The sequence below is a fragment of the Pocillopora damicornis genome, chromosome 4, assembly GCF_964200805.1.
Source record: "Pocillopora damicornis chromosome 4, jaPocDami1.2, whole genome shotgun sequence".
Lineage (NCBI taxonomy): Eukaryota > Metazoa > Cnidaria > Anthozoa > Scleractinia > Pocilloporidae > Pocillopora > Pocillopora damicornis.
In genome coordinates, this window is record NC_142673.1 from 5830895 (window position 1) to 5855912 (window position 25018).

A 25018-nucleotide genomic window follows, 5' to 3' on the forward strand; every position below is an offset into this window, starting at 1 on the left:
GGAGAGACTGACTTTTGACTATGGGAAAACTATTACTAGTTACCGCGGAGAGAAGACGACTTTTTACTATGGGGAGATTGTGACTAGTGACTACGGGGAGACCATGACTAGTGAATACGAGATCATGACTAGTGACTACTGGGAGACTGACTAGTGACCACTGGTAGACTCTGACTAGTGACTACTGGGAGACTGACTTGTGACCGCGGGGAGATCATGACTAGTGACTACTGGGAGACTCTGACTAGTGACTACTGGGAGACTCCGACCAGTGACTACTGGGAGACTATGACTTGTGACCACGGGGAGACTGTGACTAGTGACTACGGGGAGTCTATGACTTTTGACTACGTGAAGACTATGACTAGTGACTATGGAGAGAGTGAAATTATTAGGATGCCCAACAAGTTGTCTGTTTTTAGGGAAATTTCATAGCCGCGGGTTTCATTTGAAGGGAATCTAAAACGATAATGCGGTTTTGTTCGTAATTTAGGAGTACTTTATTTTATAACGTGTCACAACCTGCTCCTAAGGAACATTATGTCAAATATTTAACCCTTTATTTTCGAAAAAAATTGGAACTTTTACTCATATTTTGTACACGTGATAGGTTCCCTTCTTTCCCACTCCATTCCAACAGTTTTCGGAAGGTCCGTACTTATTGTACGTGTTTTCGGCGTCCAGTCCACTCCAACATTCGCCGTAAAACTGGATTCCAAATATGGGAAGGCCACGCTCTTTGGCGATCTCTGCGCATGCCCGAACGATTTTCGTCATGTCATTCCAATCAATATTGTTTCGGAAGCTTTTTAGTAGCAACGGGAGGGCGTGGGGAGTACCGTCTTTAAAACAGCCAAGTGAATTGTACTCAACTGAAAGGAAATTGTACCAAATCAGTAAGTTTCTTGATAAGTAATTCTTATGTGACTTAGCTCCATTAGCTTCCTTCTTATAAATTTTCAATTCGCAAACCTGGACAATCATGAGTATTGCATGCTCTTGTTTCAATATTTGAACCAGGGCACACGCTGTCACAAGTTGTAGAGTTGATCGGCAGGAGCCCAACACACACACGCATGCGTTTTTGGACACCAGGACCACCACAAGTCTTACTACATGGGTACCAGTCTCCCCACTTGCTCCATCCGAGGTATGCTGAAAAATAAAAATATATGTAAATAATGATAATAATGCACAGCGTATAATTTATTTTTACCCCAGCAAAATGTGATTGGTGTCAAAATTGAAGTAATTGTAATCAATACCGGTAAAGGGAAGATGGTTTGTTTAATTAAACTAGACTCTAATGATGACTTCCTCTCAAGGTTGTCAAAACGTCAGTCACTGCTACCGACAGCAATCCTTTTTGGAACTACTCTCTCAAAGAAGATCAGACCGCATGAACAAGTTTTACTCCTGACCTGGATTCAAACCATTTATGTTACACATAGATAATACGAAACGTTGAAACTAGGTTCACTACTCAAGACTGTGGATTGTTCAAAAAGAAATTGTGACAGTGTCTTGAGGAGCAGATGTGTGCTTACAGTAACAATTATATTTCTGATGTCATTTTTTTTCTCAATTTTATTAGGTAGAGTTCCCCACGACAAGTATTATTTTGCATACCATTGTTAAGTCCAAATATTAATCATGATCCTCAGCCAAGGCTTGTTTTTCAGGGTAATTGTATAAATAACAAGTAGCTTAGTGAAACATCCTGCTAATCCAATAAGATTAAAATCGTTCTTCACAATTTTTCGAACTAAAATGAGAAATTCTTTTTCATTAAATCAGTGCGAAAGAAGTGGATTAGTAGACTTCCCCTTAAAATAAAGCTTTTCTCTTCAATCAGTTTTATCAGAATTGACTGATGTAATTGAAATAGATCTTTTACTATCCTTGACACCTCTTAACATGTCTGCACTAGCTTACTGAGAGTACGGCGGGCACCTGCATGGAAATTTTTTACACCGATAATGAACATGTAGCAACTCGAACATTGGAATAAAAACTTACTTATCATCTAGAGATTATAATCCAAGTTTACTTAAATTGTAAAGGGGAAAAAAAGGAATTTAAGTTTTAAAGGAATCTTGCTTTATGCAACTAAAATTAATTTCATAGTGAGCTGACCTGTTTCGCAACAGTCACCGATGTAGTTAAGCGAACACTGGCAGCCCCATCGAGCGGGGGTCCCGCCATTTTGACACCAACGGTTGCATGGTCGCCACTCCTTTGCTATTAAATTCTGACACGATCCAGCACCACATGACGACGGCTGATGCACAACCCTATTTCTTGACTGATAGCCGTTTAATCCACACGGAGCTGAACACTGGTTCCATGTGGTCCACTGACTTGTTACGCACTTGTCGCATCGCGGTGCATCACACATCCAACATGATTTCTTTTGAAATGGTCGAGAATTCGCTTCGACATGAAAGTGGCAAAGATACAACAGACCAACCAGTGATATAATCAAAGTAAGGTGGGAAACCATTTTTCAGTTTCAAAACTCAGATGGTTTGGTTTGGGAATAAGAAAGGTACTAGACACAACGTGTGATCCCAACAATTGATTTGTTTGATCTTTTTTCATTACTTCCTCAAATCGAGTCGTAATGTTTAGTTATTATATTTGTCGTGATTAAACACTTATCGTTTTATATCAGAAGTGTCCTTTACGTTGAATTTCATATGCAAAAAATTTGACCAATTAACAGAAGATTACCTGAAATTTAATTAATTTGCCTCTTTTATAAGGAAACAATCGATGCTTGGAACGATGCATTTTAAAATCAAAACGTGGAGAGGTTTATATAAGTGTAGGAGCCAAAATGAAAGAAGTTGACGTTTTTCATACAAAATGTCTTTATCGACGCTCGAAGTCACCTTTGTTCAAGCTGGTTTCCAGTTTTTTTCCCCACTCGCAAGAAGAAAAGGAGGGAGACTGAGTGAAAGGTTTGAACACCCCTTCAACATATATATGTTTTAATGTTTTGACTCAGGGGCGAGTTGAAGATGAGTTGATTACAGACAGCTTCTCTTCTGCGTTTTCATGCATGAATCGAGACAATATTTTGGTCCACCAAAATGCAAAAAGAGAAAATTTAAAAGCTCGAAAATGAATAGAAATAAGGCTAATATCCTGCCCTCCCGACGAAGAAGGTGGGCAAAGAAGTGCTCTTTATAAGACTACGAACCCTTGCGAAATATTTTGGCGGAAATCCAGCGGGTAATCGCGAGCGGTTACGTTGGATCCTTCGTTCATGGGTGTACCCAACTAAAAAAAAAAGAAACAGGATTCGCTTGATACCGCTTGTCGTTCAATGTTCCTCTTCGACCAAAAGAAATCTTGTAGCAAAACTTAACGGATAACAGAGACTCACTAAAACACTGCCACAAAAATTTTAAACACCATTTATTTAGTTATGAACTTGAGCCATGGCTGTCCTTTCCATTGGTACATTACAAACACAAAGACGTCCCGCATATCAAAAAGGCAAATAGAAGCTCCAAAAGCTTATGAACTTTAGTGCTGTTAACCGATAAAGGAAAAAGAGAACAGACTATGTCGATAATATGAGCATCTTAACGTCGAATTTCTTTGAAGATATTTCACACGTCACGAAAGAGCTTGATTATTCGCAAACTACTAAAATGTACGTCTCCAATGCTTCTCGGTGTCTTTAACCTGTAAAAGAAAAAAAGTGTCAGCGATAATGTCAGAAAAGATCAGTAATCGGGAATCCTCTTTCAAGAAGACATAATAATGAGTCCTTTTTTTCTAGCAGATAATCAAGAAATGTTTTGAAGCTCCAAAGTGGGTTCATATCTCATGTAATCGACCGCGAGCAGTCCCAGCCAAACCAAGTCAATGCACACTACCTTCCGTTACGTCATCAGCAGGAGGTCCGTTAGGGCAGGGTTGGCAGTTACAACTCTGAGAGTTATCAGTCTTCCCTTGACATTTTTCATTCCCCTGCCCATGCCCGCACTTGCAATAACGGACCCTGTATTTCTTGCCACAGCTGCAAACTTTACTGCAGTTGCTCCAGTCACTCCATTCGCTCCAACAGTCGTCACCTGAGACCGAGAACCAATGTAACCGATCACCAGTGCTGGGGAGTGTGTCAGTGACTGAGTTCTAGCGAGGTCATATAACACGTGTGTTTGGATGCATATATACTTAATTCACCAACTCCCCCGAATGGAGTTCCACAGGGTCAATACTAACAAATTGGAAACAAGTGCTTTTGAAAACCTAACTAGCAGGAGGTTCACTTGTTGGCTATATACAAAGGGCAGCCAAGGAGTTGAACACAGGGCAACCTAGAACAAATCAATTGAGTATCAGGGTGAAGGGCTTGAACCTGACGCCATCAGATCATAAGACCAGTGCCTTAACCACTTGGCTGCACTGCCTCCATCAAGTGATCTATGATTTTATACTTTCACACCGCCCATCATCAGAATAATTTCCAATCGCCATAAGCAAACACCGTAGTTTCTCTTCATCCCAAGGGTTGTGAAAAAGAAAAAAAACACTCCTTTGAACAAGGAGACCACAGAATATCGAGTAATTGTGAGTTTCCTTCTGGACGAAAGTGAATACGTTTTTCACATAACATAACTGCAGCAAACCAACTTTTACCTCTTGCTTCCCTCGTTTTTAAGGAAATAAGTGACACTTTTTGTGATGAGAATCAAGCCTGGCCAATTGTTGAAAAAAGACTGTTCTTAAATAAGCAAGCGATCGTTAGTTCGTTACGTACTGTTTGGACATGATCCTTCGTTACAAGGCCTGTTCGCAAAGGGAAGTCCTACACATGGCTGGCCGCCGGGGCTTGGGGCTGGGTTATCACATTTCCTGCTTCTAATACTAGTGCCAGGCCCACAAGTTACACTGCATGCGCTCCAAGCGCTCCAGTCTCCCCAGCCACCGTCAACTGCAATTGAGAGAAGAGAAGTTGTTATCTTTCTCAATTTAAAACGTACTTCGCTCAAGAAAAGACTGAGATTTAGAAAATGATGCTTTTATCCAATCCGAGCAATCATTTTCCTTTGATTCCAGTCATAGCAAGGAGAGATATGTGCTCCTGGCTTGAAAGAAAATTGCTTCACCATTGACCATGACACTCTGAAAACGACATGCAGTCCGTTCCCAAATCCAAGCAAGGAAGTACTGCTCGTCAAAATAAATTCAAAACCATTCTATACTACCTCATTGGTTTGGTTTTTTTATTATTTTTAGTTTTTGAAAGCTCAACTGGCAAGGCATTCATTTGTTTGCTCTATAAAAAAGGGCAGCCAAGGAATTAAACACAGGACAATCGAGAACAAAACCATTAAGTAGCGGGGTGGAGAGCCTGAACCTGGCACCATCAGATTACAAGACAAGCGTCCTAACCACTCGGCCGCACTGGTTCCATCAATGATCTATGATTTCATATTTGTCACACTGCCCATCATTTCTAATTGCTATAAGCAAACACCGTAGTTTCTCTTCATCCCAAGGGTTGTAAAAAAGAAAAAACTCCTTTGAACAAGGAGACGACTCAATATCGAGTAACTGTGAGTTTCCTTCTGGACCAAAGGGAATACGTTTTTCACACAGTTTAACTGCAGCAAACCAACTTTTTACCTCTTGCTTCCCTCGTTTTAAAAATATTTTATGCATTCGGCGGCAATAAGTGACACTTTTTGGGATGAGAATGAAGCTTGGATTTTTTAAAAAAGGCTGTTCAAATACAAACAAGCGAGTTAGTTTGTTACGTACTGCTTGGACACGATCCTTCGTTGCAAGGCTTGTTCGCAAAGGGAAGTCCTGCACATGGCTGGCCGCCATTGCTTGGGGCTGGGTTATCACACTTCCTGTTTCTAATGCTAGTGCCGGGCCCACAAGTTACACTGCATGCGCTCCAAGCGCTCCAGTCTCCCCAGCCGCCGTCAACTATAATTGGGAGAGGTGGAATTGTTATTACTCTCAATTTAAAATGTACATCGCTTAAGGAAAGACTGAGTTTTGGAAAATGATACTTTTATCCAATCCGAGCACAATTATTTTCCTTTGATCTCAGCCATAGCAAGGAGAGATACGTTTGAAAGAAAATCGCTTCACCCAGGAAGTGTTGCTCGTCAAAATAAGTTCAAAACCATTCTATACTACCACGTCGGTTTGTTTGTTTGTTTTTTTCCAGTCATCAGAGGGCCTTTGTGCGGTATGATCTTGTAAATGTGAAATCGCGTCTTCATTGTAGATCTGTAATAAGACCGTTTTAAAATTGAACCCCCTTTAAACGTCTCTTGAAGAATTGTGAGATTGGTTAAAATGCAATGTCCACACATACCAGGACAAAGTCCCTCGTTACAAGGCTTGTTTGAGAGAGAAGGTCCCTGACAAGGTTGACCACCGGGGCCTGGGGGTGGATTGTCGCATTTCCTACTCCTGATACTAGTGCCAGGCCCACACGATACACTGCATGCGCTCCAATCGCTCCAGTCTCCCCAACCACCATTAACAACTTCGTCAATACAAAGAAAAATGTTGGAAATAGTCAGGTTGATTAAAAACACTTTCGGGAGATACACTTTGATCTCAAACATAAAATTACAAAGCCCATATTTTTGGAATCTTAAACTAAGCTATGCGGGTAAAATTTTGGTATTTTCAACAAAATTTGGAGAAAAAGACTTAATCAAGAGCTAACCCGAAAGAGCTAAATCAAGGAAACAAAGGAGAGAGGTTTTTGCGTACGTAGTATCTTAGGGTTCTAACTGGAAATCAAGCAATTCGTACGGTAGAACAACCTAACCACTGTGGGAGTTATTATGCTACCTTTTAGGATAAAAAAAATCACAGTAATTACTTCTCAAGGTGTGTTACTTTTAATGGGCGAAAATAAGTTGGCGCCAAACTCAATTTTTTTTCCTGACGGAAACTGAGCTGAGCTTTCAAAAAAATACCACTGAGCCGAATGTAAATGAGATAGACTTTTTTGATATTAAGGAGACAGATTTAGTTGCTTACCGGCAGGACATGATTGTGCGTTACACACGCGAGTCTCTTCATTTGCGCCTGCGCAGTCACCATATCCCTGGCTGTAACCTTGACATTTCCGTTTACGATTCTGTGTTCCGCCACCGCAGGTTTTGGAGCATGCTGACCATGCACCCCAGGAACCCCAACTTACATAACCTAATTATAAACATAAGAGGGAATTATTCATTTATAGGGAATAGTATTAATTAGATTGGCCTTCACTGTGGGCTTTCGTGCTAGATCGGCATAGTCTCATACCCAGACCTTTCACGGCCAGGCAGTTATGATTACACGGAAGGATCTGGGTACGAGATTAAGAACGGCTAAATTCTTATGAAAGAGTCAAATCTGTACAAGAGATATCTGAAATGTGAAGAATTGTTGAACATAAAAGCTTTGCTGGTTATTCCTTTTTTCTGTGTGGATATAGTGGAAGGCTAATAGCGTCTTTGTGCTTTCGATCCTTTTAACGCTGAAATTAAAAGGGGAGATTGTGGATGGATATGGCCGAGCAACGCTCGCCTACATTTTCTGCCTGAAAAGTTTGCACTGTAATCTGAACTGTACGAATAACTATGTCTAAGACTGTAGATGTTTATATTATTCATGAACATGAAAACTCTGTGCTTACTCGGACAATCCTTAAGCAAACACGACTTGGTCTGTTTACTCGGCCCAGTGCACGCTTGTCCTCCATGCTGGGGTGGAGGATTGGAACAGGATCGCCTCCTAGCCTTGGTTCCAGACCCACATGTTTTAGAGCAGTCTTCCCATGTCGACCATAGTGTCCAACGACCGTTTACTGAGGAAAAGAGAGGAAAGGAACGGAAAAGTTTGATGACTTTTTTTGTTAATTTAAGATCCGAATTGTAAGACGCAAGCTGACTGATTCCAGAGACAAAGAATCCAGCTCAAGTGTTCTTTCTTGTTGTATTCGCTGTATGCTTTTTTGCATACCTCATGTTCAATCAGATTAAATTCAAATAAGTCCCTCTTCCAGCGATTTCTATCGACTCGTCGGACGAATTATGCTGGAGAAAAGACCAAGTGTGAGGCACAATCGGATATGACAACACTTACAGCGAGTATTTCGACTATCGATAACGATCCACCTAATGGCAGCACACATTTCTCCGGCCTCACTGCACGACTTTGAACTTGCTTTATTGTTTACAGGGTGAGTATCCAACTGACCCAATTGTTTTTGCTTCCTAATAGAACGTAAAACGCAAAATAAAACAGTATCTAGCTGTCTTACCTGGTAAATGTTGGGCAATAATTTTTATGTCACAAAATGACAATCTGTGTCGCCCCTGTTTCCAGTGGAAAACAAGATTGGCCTCAGTTTACCGAGGAACTGTGTATCTCTTACAGAATAGAATGAGAAATGTTATGCTTACTTGGGCAAGGATTTTTTATGCATTTCTTCGTCTGTTTACTCGGTCCAGAGCAGTACTTGCCGCCATATGCTGGTCTCGGTTTGTTACAATAGCGACTGCGGAATTGTGTACCAGTGCCACACGTCACAGAGCATGCGCGCCAGTGGCCCCACGCGCTCCAAACGCCATTCACTAAGAATCAAATTTTCAACTTTCATATCAGTATCACTCTTTTGATTGAAACGACCCATTAGCATCGTACAAACTACTTATTCACAACAGGCGAACCGAACAGAACGACCTATTGTTAACTATGATAATTTTGGTATTATCAACTGAGCTGATAACGTAAATCGGTCCCCGTAAAGAGTTTCAAAGCTGACCTTTCGAGTATTAGCCCTTCGTCAGCGAAGCGTCGGCTGTGAAACTCTTTACGGTGGCAAGTTTTATATTATTAACAGATTTAATAAAATCAAAATGATCCTGTTATACTACTCCACCGACGCAGTAGTATAGTTTATTCAGAAACTTACCCTTTTGATTTTTAAAAATACCGACTTTTCGAAAACGTAGGGTACCTGAGTCTTACAACCAATGAGTTTGCGGCAAAAGTGACCAATCATATTGAACGAACTAAACTGTAGTGCTCGACTGATCGAAGGACGATCAGATATCGCAAGAGTTTGGAACTCTAAGGATGTACTGAAGAACATTGCTGACTTTGCGCGAGGACATCGAAATCTATGTACTGTACGACGAGATCAAATCGCACGTTTCAATATATTTGGACAGCATAAAAGTAATGCTTATCCAGTCGACCTTATCGCCTGAAGAAGACTACCTGTATACAGTCGAAACGTAGCGATCCACTTGAAAAGACTTCAAGGAATTTTCTTAGAGAAATTTTTAAAAAGCATTTTTGTTCAAAATTGCCGCCCTTAAACAATCTTTGCTTCGCTATTCTAAATAATTTCTTTCTTAAATAAACCACAAAAATTCTGACCTGGACATCTTTTCACCAAACACGTTTTAGTCTGAACACCCGGTCCAATGCACACTCCTCCATATTTCGGCGGGGGATTGGTACAGGTTCTACGGCGCGTTTGACTCCCTCCAGTCCCACAAGTCTTTGTGCATGCGGACCATTTTCCCCACAGTGACCAACGACCGTTTACTACAAGAAACATAAATCATGGCGATAGGTTTTTATTGAGCTTTAAGCTTATATTCTCTTCAATTCAATCTAACAAAATATATTACGCCCCGTAGTTTATATTGTAAAGTGATAACTTCAAAGCCAAAAGGGTTGTGGTGTCCTATTAAGAACCTTATCTCGGAAGTAAACAGGATATCTGTTACACAATTGTAATTCAAAGCTCCAAGCTACAAAGCATCCTAAAATCACTAATCGGAAGGTCACATGTTTTGACTCCAACGAGGAGCAACTGGTTTACCTGTGACTCTGACTGAGAAACATCATCTGTCTTTACTTTTGATACATTCATTACCTGTAACTTTCCTGGAACAAAGTATTTTGGACTTAAGTAATTTCCTATGACACATTTGATACTGTGAAGATTAACGTTTAGAAAGATTTGCGTTAAGAGACTTTCGATGGAGAATGAAGTCAGGCAAATTCAATTTAGATTCTTGGGCAATCTAAAGCTGCTTATGTTTTTCTTTACCTTGCTTGTTGATTGGTATAAAAAACTTATTGCGACGTTCGTGCAAAGTTAAGTATAGTGGCGAATTAGTCCCTCACGTTTTTCGTAGCGGTTTTCTTTTTCTTTACCTTGAGGCTTCATTGGATCATTGTGATATTTTCCATGATTGCAATTACAGTGCTTTTTTAATTGAGCGTAGTAAAACAAAAACCATTGGCAAAATAATCACAACGGTCACTCAAATAAAAGCACAATAAAATTAACAGCCAATGAGAGCTCAAAGTAAAAACACGCAAACAGCTTCAAGCGTGGGAAAACTCGAATAAACTTGTCGCGATTGGTTTAAGTTTTAATCTGATTGGTAGAGAAAGTGGCGCGAATTTCATGGACCAACCCCAAATCCAAGCAAAACAAAACCAAAGTTATGCCGGTGCCCAATCAAAAATTATTCTATCCTAATGTCGGTTTCGCCACACCCTTGTCTCGTACCCAGACTTTCCGCGACCAAGCGGTGGGCATTTCAGTTACAGTTAAACGATATGATCTGGGTACGAGATTACCACACGAACCAAAGTCCTCTAAACTAAACTCCACTAACCTGGGCAAGGATTGACGTTGCATGCCTGGGTTCTTAAATTTGCCCCATAGCATTTCCTGCCGCCATATTTTGGCGCTGGAGTGTCACAACGTCGCTTGCTATACCGTTTTCCAGCTCCACAAGTTTTTGAGCATGCGCCCCAGTTTCCCCAATTGGACCATCCTCCATGAACTAAAAATGCAGAACGATTATGTCATATGGCTACTCATGATCATTTCGTAGATAGTTGGGCATTTCTTGTACGAAAAATGCTTTTGAGATAATCACAAAGAAAAGAACTAGATTTCAAATTGACCGGAGATTTTCTTCAAACTTTCCTCAATTGTTAGTCACAATATGGTTATCCGCAACTTTTGATTAAAATAGTCAATGGGGATAGTTCATGATATATATATAACTTGGTCAAAATATTTCTCACATCCTTGGAATTACACCTTGGGGAAGTTGTCCGTACAAACGTCCGTACAAACGTCCTAATTTGTAACGTGGTCGGTGAAATGTGATACACACTACCCAAATATTTCAGGTGTTTAAGGTTTTCTGTGTTTAACAGCAATAAGATCTTGAAAGAATAACTTTCTGAAGTGTATATATGTATACTGATCTTTAGGAACGGTGTTTTTTATGTTATAGCCACAGGTTCTAACAGATCATAATAATTTGTTCTCTAAAACATTCCACAAGTAATTAGCCCCGAGTAAATTTCTTTAGGATATCGGTATCCCTAGTCAACATGGAAATCATATCTCTTACCAGGACAGTGGTGAATGTTACAACTCTTGGTCTGTCTGTTCACGCCAGTGCAATGTTTGCCATTGTATGCTGGGGGAGGCTTGGTACAGGTCCTTGTTCGAAACTGTGACCCAGTGCCACACGATTTAGAGCAGGCCCACCACTTACCCCAGGGACCCCAGCCTCCATTTACTGCAAGTAATGCACACAGTTACGGATAAATGTCAGAAAATTTTTTCGCAGTTACCATAAATTTTATCAGTTGATAAGACGGAAATTCTAGTCCTAGAATTGGTACGAAAGACTCAGTCAAAACCAAGACTTTCAAGAGCCAAGAAATTACAGTGATTGTTTTAGTTAACACGTTGCTTACTAGGACAGCGCCGAGTGTTACAGTGTCTGGACTGCTTGGTTAACCCACTGCATAGTTTACCACCATAGGTCGGGGGAGGCCTGGTACAGGTCCTTGTGCGATGCTGCCATCCACTGCCACACGATTTAGAGCATTCGCACCATTTGCTCCAAAGACTCCAGCCTCCATTTGCTGAAAATTAAAATCAAAAGAAGAAAAAGAGAATGGAAAGGACATGCATTTCTATGTCTTACTAATGATATCTATACCAAGTAGCTGTGGTCGCATTACAGTCTATTCAACGATATGGAACCATAAGAGAGCCGAGTAATCGTTTTGCTTAAGACATCAGGGTATAAATCGATATTTGGAATATTTGATTGGTTCCTGTCAGCCTTTGCCAACCAATGAACAGTCGCAGCTGATGCGGATTTGTAAAATGATCCCACTGATAGTCCCAATCTTTTTACCAGCCTCCCTTCCTAGCAAATTTGCTTACAAATAAGGAATCGAAGCATGGTCCTTTTATAAAAATTTATCTTTTTACCTGGACAAGTTTTAACATTGCACGATCGTGATCTAACATTTGATCCATAGCAGTTCCGCCCGCCATAGTTTGGTGCAGGATTGTTACATTTTCGCTTGCTATACTGCTTTCCGACTCCACATGTTTTTGAGCAAGCGCCCCAGCTACCCCAGGTTGACCATCTTCCATTAACTGAAAATGAGAAAAAAAATTGGCTCAGAGTTTCAACTGATACGATCGTTTCCCATATACATGAAATGACCGATAGTGTCTTGTTTACTTGTACAAACTAAATATTAAGAAACTAAAAAAAAAAAATTGAATTTTTATTTTTATTCCCTACCGGGACAGTGATGAGTGTTACAATTCCGAGTCTGTTTTTTAAGCCCAGTGCACCGTTTTCCACCGTATGCTGAGCGGGGCCTGGTACAGGTCCTTGTACGATACTGAATGCCAGTGCCACACCTTTTAGAACACGCCCACCACTTACTCCAAAGGCTCCAGCCTCCATTCACTTTAATGACAAATAAGTGGATCAGTTACAAAATAGCAGCAAAATATATGTATTTGGCTCCATGTGTTTCTTATTTTGACAGATGATTCAGTTATGCATAAAGTCAATCATGCCTCTCAACTCAAGAAACGTGTTTGACGTTCGAACGTTTGCGATAGTTTGGAGCCAATAGCCGAGGAAGTATTCCTTTAGCATGTGATACCAAATCAAATTAGAATCAAACACAAATTTTATTATCTCAATTAACATTAAGGTGACAGCCTAACCTAGTATCACTGTTTTGTTGATCTATAGTGGGCATCTACGATCAGCAGTAAGTTAACCCACTGATACAAGGTAAAGGATGTTAGGGGCATGTTTGCCCCGTCATGTCTATCCTCTAAGACCAATGTTAACTTTATGAGAAAACTCCTTCCCATTCCTCACTCAAGTCTAATCCGCCATGACCATAAAGTCAATGCTTTTAAAAAAGTTTGTTAACAGGAGATCAGAGGAACCACTGCCACACCCCAAAGACTTGACCCGATTTACAAAGTGCTCTTACCGATATCAGGTTACTCCGTGTTATTGCTCAAAACGAACAAATAATAAGGAACAGAATTACATTGATTTATCTTGCCTCGGTGTCCATTCCAAATATTAGGTACGATCGAAGACAACTATTGATTTTTTAAAATCTATTTCTTACCAGGACAACGGCGATTGTTGCAGTTCCGGGTTTGCTTGCTAGGCCCAGTGCAATGTTTTCCACCGTATGAAGGAGGAGGCCTGGAACAGGATCTTGTCCGGTACTGTGATCCAGTCCCACATGATTTAGAGCACGTACACCATTTACTCCAAAGACTCCAGCCTCCTTTAACTGAAAGAGATATTCATGTATGAATATTTTTCCAAGAGGCACAGTGGTCGGGGAAGGGGAGGTTTGAGCACTTGGTCTCGTAACAGGATAAAATAAAATTTGCCACGAAACTCTAAAAATATCCACGCTTGTTACACGTTAACAATCGAACAAGATTTGTTACCAAGACGTTTCCACCAATTCCCGATAACATGTAACCAAATAGAAAGCAGTGATCGATTTTTCCCAATCCATTACTTACCAGGGCAGTGATGAGTATTACATCTCCTGGTCTGTCTAGCAAGCCCAGTACACTTTTTACCACCATATGCCGGGCGAGGCCTGGTACAGCTCCTGGTGCGGTACTGTGACCCAGTGCCACACGTCTTAGAACATGCGCGCCATTTACTCCAAGGCTTCCAACCTCCATTTACTGAAAACGATCAAAACAATTGTTAAAGAAACAATGACAGATGCAGAAATTCTTCCTTTACCCTTTCTGTTTTAGTTGTTGAATTGTGTACTTTTTCGATAGTTGTCGTGTATTTTTTTTTTCAACAAACTCACTGACTGGTTTGTCAACTTGGAATCGAACCGCAATGTTTGGTGTCCATATGCTCACTGACAGAAATATCTTCCCATAATCTTCCAAAAATGGTCCATTTACAATCAGTCATGAATAGTTTGTCTTATACATAAGGCGGAAGGGTTCCACGCAATCGAGCCTGTGTGTTGCTAATCCTCATCAGAAAGTAGACATTTTGTCCCACGTAACCCAAGCGTGAGTTAACGTAAGCCTCTGCAGTCCCTGTGCACATGAGCAAGAAGTCTTGCTTGTCCGACTTTGTGCGCAAACAAACCAACTCCCTAACTGTTAAGGAGGCAACCTTTCATATGTATTTGAATATCTCACCTGGGCATCGTTTGAGGAGGCAATTCTTATGCTGTTGGGACGAGCCCATACATTTCTTTCCTCCATATCCAGGAGGCGGGTTTGTACAGGACCGTTTTCGGGTCTGTAGTCCCGTCCCGCAAGATCCCGTACATTGTCCCCAGCTTGACCAAGCAGACCAACCTCCATCTGATGAAGAAGGGGAAATTGAAAAGGTAAGAGAAGAGCTGATGGTGATCAGATTTATCTAATGATATAGATTTACATTTCCTCATTTCAATTTCATATTCATTTTTGTAAAAATTCGATGTGAGTTTCTTACCCCGGCACCTACTAAGGATACAATTCCTGTGCTGTTGAGATGCGCCCATGCATTTCTTCCCTCCATATCCAGGAGGCGGGTTCGTACAGGACCGTTTTCGCGTCTGTAATCCCGTTCCGCAGGATCCCTTGCATTGTCCCCAGCTTGACCAAGCAGACCAGCCTCCATCTAAAAATGGTTCATACAGTTCAAATCATTAGCCTTTACATTTAGTATTGCTGGTCAAAGTATCGGCCTTTCTAGAGCGTGTTTATTTTTCCTCATTCTGCCAAGCAATCTGAATGGTCCATTGTTGGACTTAACGTGAGTCCTGTGCCAAAGGTTTGCTTACACTGGCAAATAGAGAGGGAGTGAGATTGATAGATAGATAGTTTATTTAAATATTCAAATTTGCAGCCTCCTAAGGCTGAATTGCATAAAATTTACAAAAGGTTAAAGCTTTATGGTGCGCCTAAATAAATAACAGTTTCATTTAATATAAACTGTCTTTGTAGGAAAAACCACGTATAAAAAAGTTCTACCGATTGGACACAAATGCGTTCGTGTAGCGATTGGTGCCTTTCTATCGGAAACATAACAATAAACACACCTAACTACTCACCTAAGTTGCATTGTTTGATCATACACGACTTGTATTCTCTGGAGGGTCCCACACAGCCGGTCCCTCCGGGTTTAGTGCAGGATCGCTTGCGGTATTGTGACCCTCTCCCACAGGTCTTGGTACACTCGCACCAGGCTCCCCAACTACTCCATCCTCCGGACACTACGAGAACAAGATAAGTAAGAGAGGAGAACGTGTCTCTAACTCCCGCCAGTCTTAGTGATTTGCAGTCTATTACAAGTTTTATATTATTCTGCTTTTCGTGTTTAAGCCACCCGCCGTTCACAGGATCTTTTTCTGGCGGATAAGGACCGAAAAGAAAATGGGAAGATCATGAAGACCACGACGCTGTTAAAAATGCTAAGACTGTTTTTCATTTAAAAGGGTAAAACTCTTACCACCTGAATATTTACGCGATAGATCCCTTGTACATCAAGGAAATTTTGATAGTTTACAAATTGAATACATTTTTAAAAAATGTAAATATTTCTGGGAATTTATTATGTTATCTGTTCGAGGCCTAAGGTACTAGGTCTTTACAGATTGTGCTAGCAAAATTTATGGCATAACTCGGAAAGATGAGCGTAATTTTTGCTTTTTTTTTTTTAATGAAAGTAGCACTACTAGCATTCTATTCCTCCTTAATTTTCTGGGTGTGGTGACTTTGCAGGCAAGGAAAAGATGAGCAAACTAACCAGGAAACAAACAAGAAATTAAAGAGAGGAAATTTACGCCCGCTGTCAAAACGGCTAGAGAATGAGTCCCTAGTAAGTACGTGGTGTAAGAATCTCTTTTCTCACAACACCCACCACCTATCAAAGACTTCTTTAGCTTTAATCTTCAACAAATAAAAAACTATACTCTGATGAAATAATTTTAGTGGATCCACTAAATTTGATTTGAATGGAATTTGAAAAATTGAAGTTTTCTTTTTAATGTCACGCTGTGATTCAATGGTAAACGAATTTCATCTTAATGGAGTATAGATCAATTACCTTCAGTCACTCTTGAAACCTAAAAACCATGCGTGCGCCTTTATCACAGAACTTACCTTTCTCACAGCAAACCCCACTATACCCAGCCTTACACTGGCAGCTCAGACGTACCAGTGAACCACCATTTAGGCAGAAGCGATTGCACGCCTTAGCTCCTATCGTAGTGACTAAACATTTTCCTCCGCACTGTGCAGGCTTGGCGATAGGTCGCCTTCTGTATTGAGTTCCACGCGGACCACACGAATGCGAGCAGGCACTCCACGCAGACCATGTTCCCGGAACGCAATCCTTTTTTTGACATCTGCGGCGGCGTCTCCAAGCCCATCTGGGCTCCGCAGACACTTCGTTCATCACACAAAATACTAAGACCACGGCCAGAATTTTAAAGCTTTCGCACCCCATTTAGCGATTCGCTGAGAATCTCAACCACAATGTTCTCACTTAGCTTAAGATTTTTAGAGCTCTCCCGTTACCGCGCGCTTTGATCTCAGCTTCTTCTAGCTGCAAAAAAAAAATTGCTATATTCCGCCCGCCACAAGAAACACACTGTGCTGCATTGAAGTGCAACAGTGGAATGTTATACTTGTGCAATGCCCATTTAACAAAATCTAAGTACATATTTACTCAGTGCCGGTCTACTGAAAGCCAGTTTAATTATTCAGACCCTTCTGGGACATTTAAGAGAGCCAGTCCTGTAGTGTTTAGCGAATCAATAGCAGATGACCTTTCGAAAACTGTTTTGTCTGATATTAAACATTTAAGGTTGAAGCTTGGCGGGTCTCGATGGAGATTAAGACAGAGCTTACTTTAAATGAACCGAAAAGCAGGACATTGTTTTCTTGTAAATCTGATAACAAACATTTGTCGCACCCCTATTTGTACGATATCTCTACGCGAGGTATGAGTTGAGGTCATCGGGGATGAAATTACGGCATGACTGCCCACAAAATGGTCTCTCTACAATCCTCGCCCCCATTATAGGTCATTTTAGAAGTGTGCTTGAATCCCTGCTTGTATATGATATTTATAAAGGTTGATTTCAAAATACATTCCATTCGAGCTTTCAGTTGAGGTGAAACGAGCTGCAAACGTTAAGCTTTATAATTCAGGTATTTTTTTTCTAATTTCATGCGCTGTAATAAAGCTCCTTGTAATAATTTTTTTAATACTCGATTAGAGGATGAGTTGGCTGATAGGATCAATGGACGTGTTTCGGTATAACTGACATACACAAGGATGATTTGTCTTTTATTGTCTCTCCTCTCTAAGGACTATGGGAGACGTAATAGCCTTTTAGATAGCACTGGATTTCAGGTCGAGAGGTCTGGGTCTTTACCTCTTGTGTTCCTGGTCAAGATACCCCACTCTTATGGTTCCCCTTGCCTCCTCCCAGGAGCATCCCATCCAGGGGGGTGCAACACTCTTAGTTACCTCATGCCACAGAAACTGGGATAAGTTCCGGCTGGATGGGTCACTTAGCTCGATAGCTGATCATGGCTTCCCTTTAAACCTCTCTATGAAATAAGATCCCACCAAGTTAAGGCATCACTATCCAGGAACCAAGGACTCGAGGCTATTAAGTGTTGCTTTAGGTTACCAGAGGTCGAGGCTTTAATCAGACATGTTTTGTTTGTTATTATTTTGTGTATCAACTAACAAAGGTAAGAGACAGAAAATACACTTTGGAAGAGAATCATATTTTTCTTTTTGTTTCAAGGGGCTTGAGTTACCTACGTTTTGGACCTTCCGTGTTTCCTTTTACCCTTAATTCTATAAAAACATCGGTGAGCCGAGTGTTGACTGGGGAGAGAGCTTAAGTAACTTTTCCAAAATGGCGTCTCTGCGTCAGAATCTAGTGCACAAGATCATTCTACTTCGTACTGCTTCAACGCCTCGAACATTGTTATTGAGAGGCCAGTCAAGTGCTATAAGCTTTTTATTTGCTAGAAAATTAGCATCTAAAGCTCAGATGACCGTGCACGAGGAGGAAAAATCGAAAGAAGAGATGAAACAGTCACAAACAGCACGTGCAAAAGTCAGCGAATATTTGGAAAAAAATGGGGTCCGTGTTCAAAGGGTCCGCAGACAGATCGATTTAAGGAAACTGACTGTAGAAAAAATATCAAGGGTGTTTAAAATTCTAGATGATATAGGGATTGACCACAATCAGCGACACAGAATTATCTCGAATAGACCCACTATTTTGACAACCAAGGATGATCTGCTGAGACATCGTGTGAAGATCATGAGAATTGTTGGAATCTTTCCCGAATCTGTTGCTTACGTCGTTAAGGAATCGCCAGGGGTGCTAACGGCAAGGATCGAGGAATCTTTACCTGACAAGGTAGGGCTGACTAAGAGATTAATCAAACCCATAGCAATTTCCTCAAATGCAGTTGGTGCATTAGCTGCATTATTTTTCACCAATCATTCTATACAGTTGTTATCGGATTGTGTGATTGGACAGTAGCAACAATCACCACTTATCGTTAAAATAAAACTATGAAATTTCCAAAATTTAGGAATTTTTTTACTTTGACTCTGTACCAGAGAGATTAGTCCTAAATGTATTTGTTGTTTTTGGAAATGGTTATAGTTTTGTTTTTTGGCAATGGTTATGGTTAATTGGCAATAGGACTTTGTGTCATCCAATTCTGTCTGTACTCATACTCATGATTGACAAATACTGATCAACGGATTGACTGACTGACAGACTGACAGACTGTCTGACATATTGTCTGGCTGACTGACAGACTGACCAGCTCTATTATTGACTCTATCTGACTCTGAATTCCCAATGACCCATTTTTAGAAGATGATGCTTCATTTAAACATCATTTCATGGCTCTTTTGTTTTTGGTGTTACTTTTTTTCTTGCACAGATCAAATGTTTTGAAGAATTGAATGTAAAACCAAAGTTTACCAAAGATGAAATACTCCATGTGTTGACAAAATGTCCAACAATCATTGCTGCTTACACGGTGGAGTCATTGCAAAAGAAGGTCCAGTTCTTGGAAGAAGAACTGAAATTTAATAAACATCACATCAAAAATATCATTCTCAAACAGCCATCTGTTTTGACATTCAGCAATGATGCACTCAAAGAAAAGTGGAATTATTGTTTTGAGAAGATCAATGTAAGTCCAACAGGCATAGCACGTTGTCCCAGGGTGTTTCAGTGCTCCCTTAAAAGAATTAAAGAAAGGCATTTGTATCTAAAGCATCTGGGACTCATAAAAGATGAGACAATAATTGATGATTATGGGCTTGGTCTTATTGTGACTCCTTCCGACAAAAGGTTTGCAGAAAAAGTCGCTAAAATGTCATTAGATGAATTTGATGAGTTCAGGGATGAACTTGACCTCTCAAGCAAGGAGTGATGTTGGAGAAGATGGCAGCTACTTTTTGAAATTATATTGACTGCGAAAAATGATGATGATCATGTAAATGACAAACCCAAAATATACAGTCAAACACTTTTTAACTCTTTTACCCTCAAGAGTGAGTATCACCCTTGAATTAGATGTAAAGCTTGTGAAGATAAAGGCAATGATCATTAATTTAGGAAGTTCCTGATTGTCAAACAAATTCTCCTTGTTAGTGTTAGAGGAATTATGCAAAGAACAGTGTGGAGAATATGAACACAATCTTAAGGATGTAAAAGGGTTCAGGAATATTATTAAATAACAGAGAGTAAACCTCTCTGAAGTGTTGTTTTATTCTACTATTTCTTGTTCTTTCTGTTTTTTTTTTTCATTTCATTTTACTTTATTTTATTGAGGGGGAGGGGCTGAGGGGAAGCCTGGTTACTAATTTTGTGGCCGACTGAAATCTCACCCAAGTGTTTTAGGAGCCAGGAGGGATGCAAAACTCAGAATTAATACCCCTAGGATAAAAGGTAGAAAAGCCAACCTTTGGAAATCTGAAATCAATAGTTGCCTAATTCTGTATCACTCCCTTACTTCCCCTCCCCCTTAATTTTATTATTTCACCGCGTTTTCTTAGTCTCTCCATAAAATAAAGTCCCTAAAATGAAATCACGTGATCCTAAATACATGTATGAAGAAAATCCATTTGACCTCCTCTCTTTTATAGAAAGAATATAAAAAATGTATTTACATCCGTAAGATTATGAAAACGGTAGAGGTAAAGACTAGGAGTGATGGCTAAAGTACTCGTACATGTCCAAACAAAGCACGCACTTGAATAAAATTCCAAACTGAAGCGAAACGAACTAAAGAACCGAAGCGAGGTGAGAAATTGAAGCAGTTGCTAAGAAAAAATTGTAAATAATAAGTTACTACAATTGTAAGTAAAAATGATCGATAAACGAGAAGACAAGGTAAAGGATGACAAAAAACATTTATAAATGTTGTACGAGATCTGGCGAGAAATGGCTGAGTGAAGACGATATGAAACGATTTACAGCTATTGAGAAAAATGATCCAGCACAATTAGACGATAAAGCCGAATGAATAAAGTTTATGGCAAAGAACTTACACAATTGATACAAACAAATGGTATTCGAAGTTATGCAAAAAAATAAATTAAAAGAATAATGATAACAGTAATACACGTGAATACAAAAGAAAAAATACGAATTAAAAATAAATAATGCCGAAGTGGCGGAAACACCAGGAGATAAATTCTGAATCCATGAGTAGAACTCCCGGGTAACACAGGCAAGTGGGTTTTATAAGAAAATGGGTCTGCTTGAAGGTTACACAATCGCTGGAAAGTTGATATGCATAGATGTGTGAATATTGGGATAAACTTCCCCCCCCCCCCCCCCATCCACCTAGTTTTTCTTTTTTTGCTGCTCTTTCTCTCTCCACAAAATTACGCACATTATTCAAAATCCATTCTTTTCAATGGTGAAATTATGTATGGAATTTTCTCTTTGATAGTAAAATAAAAACAAATTTAATTTTATGTAAGTTATTTAGCCAACTGAAACAGGGACTGTGGGGAGATCTGTTCTATATCCAAAAGACTCTAGCATAATACACAAGAACCCGCCAATATGCATAGTTTACAGTTAGAGAAATCCATCAGAGAACAAATTACCGTTTCCTTTGAGGGGTCCTTAATTTATCACTGAGAAGACCTTATTTTCAGAGCTTTGTTCACTTTTAGCCTCCTTAGTTAAATTACTGAGATATGTTAAAAAAAATTATCCATAAACACTAAAAACAAGTTAGTCTGTGAATCATAGCAAGCAAGATAAATTAGTCCATTCGAACAATGGGAGTAAAATTGGTCTACTCAAGTACTCCAGCAGGTGCTTTTGCTGCGCTCAGGAAGAAGCCTGGAAACCATTTGCCTTTTTACTACAAGCAAAATGGCGTGCGGAAGCAGCCATTTAGTTATAGGTTGCCTTGTGCTTATTTTCTTTGCGACACAACAAGTTTCTTCAGAGACATGCGCTCCAATCGACAAGGACATCAATATTCTGAAAGAGTAAGTGGAAAATCGATTGAGGTTATCGTACTGATCAAATGTTTGAGGGCGTCCTATATTATACGAGTGTACGTACAGTATTGGTAATGTACACAATAACGAAGAACTTAATCTTATATAGTGCAGTTTTTAAAACACACAGAATCTTAAGCGTCAAAGTTTACGTGTCTTTAGTATAATTGCAAGGTATTATCGATCCAGTTTTTATATTTGAACACATAATTATCTTGGTTATGTTATTGGCCAGCCTACTTCGTAATGCAAGATCATGCAGTACACAAATACTACACTGATCTTATATTCTGTTTAATTTCACCCGCGAGCAAACTGTTCCATCTCCTGTCTATATTTGCATATATAATGTTCTTATCCACGATTATCTCTTTCTCTTTCGGTCAATTTGTTTTTACCGTAGTAGAAAAACTGGACAAGCATTATGCACTGTGCTATAAGCTGAATTTAGAGATATTGGTCCACCACTTACCCAAGCAAAGAACTTACTAACCCCTTACACCCTAACATCAGTTTGCATGTTATCCATACTGTTCTCTTTACATTTCCTGAAGTGAGAATTTGTTTAACAATTAAGAGACTCTTCAGTGGGTGATCATTTCCTTTATTCTCCAGACCTCAGTGGGTGATTCAGGGATGTAATCGTAAGGAGAAACTAGATGCTAGTCACTCTGAGGGGTCAAATGGGTTAATTGCCAAAGAGCTTGAAGATGAATTTAGAAGGCTTTGTCATTAACAGTTAGAATATTGATTTTATTGCATGATTGTATCTGATGATATGCATTTTTATCTAATTTCCAGTCAAAACTTTTGGACATTTGAGGTGCCTCATGTGGAAAAAGGATGCATACCTTTCAAACCACAAATTTATAGGGGAAATGTCATCTCCACCTGTGTTTTTTATTTTTCCCTTTGCCATCCAGTTCCTAGTCTCTGCACTGAAAATTGTGGAATTTGTTTGACCAACAAGGTCTCTTTCTCGGCGCTTGACTACGACAAGACCCTTTATACTATGCCAAAGAAAACTGGTGGCTTTGACCCAAACAAAAAAGTTAAATTTGATTCAAGTAAGTTTGAATTTTATTATTTTTATTCTGCTCTGTAACCAGTGGAAATTGTGTTTTTTGATAGACATTGTAGTTATTTCTTTGTATCTAATTTCATATTTTTACATTTTCTTAGTGATCATTTTTTATTTATTTATTTTTTATTTTTAAATTTTTTTTTATTTTTTAATTTTTAGTTTTTAGTATCTATGTAGGGGTTGAATTTTTAACATTTAATTGTAATGCGCAATTGAAAATTCTTATATTGATAACTACGCAATATAAGTCTATAAATTATTATTATTATTATTATTATTATTATTATTGATGTTAATACCTTGGTTATGAAGTATTTTTAGATGTTATAGAAAGTGTTTGATTTTCATGGTTTTAAAGATAAATGAGTGTTCATCATGGATTTAAAGATAAATGAGTTTTTAATTGCTTGTCTCAGGATGTACTGCACGTGTAAGAGTCTTGTACTTTGGAGTCTGAAGTAGTTTTAACTGGGCTTCCTTGGTGATGTGGTGGGCTTGTTATGTATAATTCATGGCTGTGCTACAGTATTGTGCAATGAACATAGTTTACACAAGCATTTGAAACCTCTTGTACCGAGAGGCTTTAATCTTTTTGTTTCATGACAGGTAGATTGAGCATGTTGTGGAGAAATGTTTTTTCTTTCCCAAGCTTTTCGTTGTGAACTTTTATTTGGTAATGAAAATTCAAAGAAATATCGCTTTTTGGTGAGAATCTTCCCTTGAACTTTTGCACCAAAGTTTGATGAAATTTGAAAAGAGCAATTTACCAAATTCGGCAATTTTCATTTGATTTCTTTTGCACAATACTGTATATGAATTAAGACAACTTAGAGAATGTTTCAATTTCCTTTAGCTTTATTGGTATAAATAATAAATGAAAGTTGGTGTTTGATTAATCAGTTAAGTACCTTTCTTATTTTGTTGATGAATTAATCTGCTTCTGTTTAACCTGTTTCACCCTAGCATCAGCATGTATACTGTACTTTGTACATTTCCTTAGGTGCTGACAAGGAAAATTTCTTAAATTATCCCAAGCCTCTTAAGAGGGTGATCATTTCCTTTATTCTTCTAACATTAATGTGTGATTTGGGGGTGAAATTTCATGAGAAATTAGATTGCTAATATTACTCTTGGGGTTCAAAGAGTGAAGGCAAACTGTCTTCCAGAAAATGATTTTTTAAATTTACTTTTAGAATGGGATCGCTTCACCCTAATTTATGAACCAGGAGAGATAACCAATGCCTCAACACTTTCCTCCTTCCAAACTGAAATCACATTCCATTGTAACAAAAGTGCCGTATGGAAAAGATCTGATGGTGAAAGTGGCAATAATAGTGTCACATATCCTCCAACAAGTGTGACTGTCACAAGTACAGAGGTATAGTGGGTAAATGCTACAGCTTTTATATAAAATGCTTTTTGAGTCAGTGAGTGCTGTAGGAAAATTGTATCATCATCATCATGAAAAAAATCATGAAATTTGTAATTCATTCTGGTCTCCCATGGTGACCATGATACAATCACATGCTTTAAATTTGAATCTATGCAAGCTTAATATATTTGTGCACTTAAGATCAGCTTTAGCTGTCCAATCCTAAGAAGTTTTAAACTCCTCAGGATTGGCTTTAATTCTCTACTCTAGCTGCTAAACATTTCCTTGTAAATTTAAGTAATCAGAATTTTGTGTTCGATCATGATAACAACTTCTACCTGATAATTTTGAATATTCTCTTTACCTGTTTGCTTGATACTGTATGGATATTATAAGGAGAAGTTACTTGTTAATCACTTCTGTGGGAGTTTAAGGTTAATAAGGTGGCTTCTAGGTTACCAAAACATTAGACTCAAATAACTGCAAATGAGGTCAAATTTTTCAAAACATGATGATTATTACAATTTCATAATTACACACTGAAATGATAAAGATAAGATCTTAGGGTTTTTAGAGCATTCTTATAACATGTCTGGCTGTTTTTCCTTTTTGTAATAGATTGGGGTAGTGGTT

General features: G+C 39.1%; 4 protein-coding genes and 1 long non-coding RNA gene across 8 annotated transcripts in view; 3 read left to right on the forward strand and 2 right to left on the reverse strand.

Annotated features, from left to right (window-relative positions):
* Window positions 1–476: 476 nt before the first annotated feature.
* Window positions 477–3320, reverse strand: LOC113681579 (spondin-1). The gene is made up of 3 exons (XM_027198678.2): window positions 2137–3320; window positions 973–1155; window positions 477–872 (listed from the first exon to the last, which is right to left on the reverse strand). Exons 1-3 carry the CDS (start codon window positions 2501–2503, stop codon window positions 589–591), a joined length of 834 nt encoding a protein of 277 aa, XP_027054479.2. The 5' UTR covers window positions 2504–3320; the 3' UTR covers window positions 477–588.
* On the forward strand, window positions 1012–2031 carry LOC149046593 (uncharacterized). The gene is made up of 2 exons (XR_016185733.1): window positions 1012–1150; window positions 1595–2031. It is a non-coding gene; the product is annotated as an uncharacterized LOC149046593 (long non-coding RNA).
* An 88-nt stretch (window positions 3321–3408) lies between the features above and the next one.
* LOC113681574 (SCO-spondin) lies at window positions 3409–17067 on the reverse strand. Of its 4 annotated transcripts, XM_089203363.1 has the most exons (20): window positions 16514–17067; window positions 15463–15624; window positions 14862–15029; window positions 14561–14728; window positions 13910–14080; window positions 13498–13668; window positions 12639–12809; window positions 12317–12487; window positions 11791–11961; window positions 11439–11609; window positions 10686–10856; window positions 9427–9597; window positions 8445–8615; window positions 7676–7846; window positions 7033–7200; window positions 6353–6526; window positions 5782–5955; window positions 4778–4951; window positions 3891–4088; window positions 3409–3696 (listed from the first exon to the last, which is right to left on the reverse strand). In XM_089203363.1, exons 1-20 carry the CDS (start codon window positions 16857–16859, stop codon window positions 3692–3694), a joined length of 3447 nt encoding a protein of 1148 aa, XP_089059489.1. In that variant the 5' UTR covers window positions 16860–17067; the 3' UTR covers window positions 3409–3691. The 4 variants fall into 4 exon arrangements, with proteins under 4 accessions (XP_089059489.1, XP_089059490.1, XP_089059491.1 ...); XM_089203364.1 differs by lacking the exon at window positions 6353–6526; XM_089203365.1 differs by lacking the exon at window positions 3891–4088.
* A 715-nt stretch (window positions 17068–17782) lies between these two features.
* LOC113681573 (transcription termination factor 3, mitochondrial) lies at window positions 17783–20176 on the forward strand. Its single transcript, XM_027198672.2, has 2 exons — window positions 17783–18801; window positions 19340–20176. The coding sequence occupies exons 1-2, from the start codon at window positions 18289–18291 to the stop codon at window positions 19835–19837; spliced, it is 1011 nt and encodes a 336-aa protein (XP_027054473.2). The 5' UTR covers window positions 17783–18288; the 3' UTR covers window positions 19838–20176.
* A 1582-nt stretch (window positions 20177–21758) lies between these two features.
* The window catches only part of LOC113681576 (uncharacterized), a 6291-nt gene continuing 3031 nt past the window's right edge, over window positions 21759–25018 (forward strand). Inside the window, exons 1-4 of the mRNA XM_089202604.1 lie at window positions 21759–21917; window positions 22731–22996; window positions 24207–24391; window positions 25004–25015. Coding sequence (XP_089058730.1) covers window positions 21799–21917; window positions 22731–22996; window positions 24207–24391; window positions 25004–25015 — 582 coding nt within the window. The 5' untranslated portion in view covers window positions 21759–21798. The remainder of the gene's footprint in view (window positions 21918–22730; window positions 22997–24206; window positions 24392–25003; window positions 25016–25018) is intronic.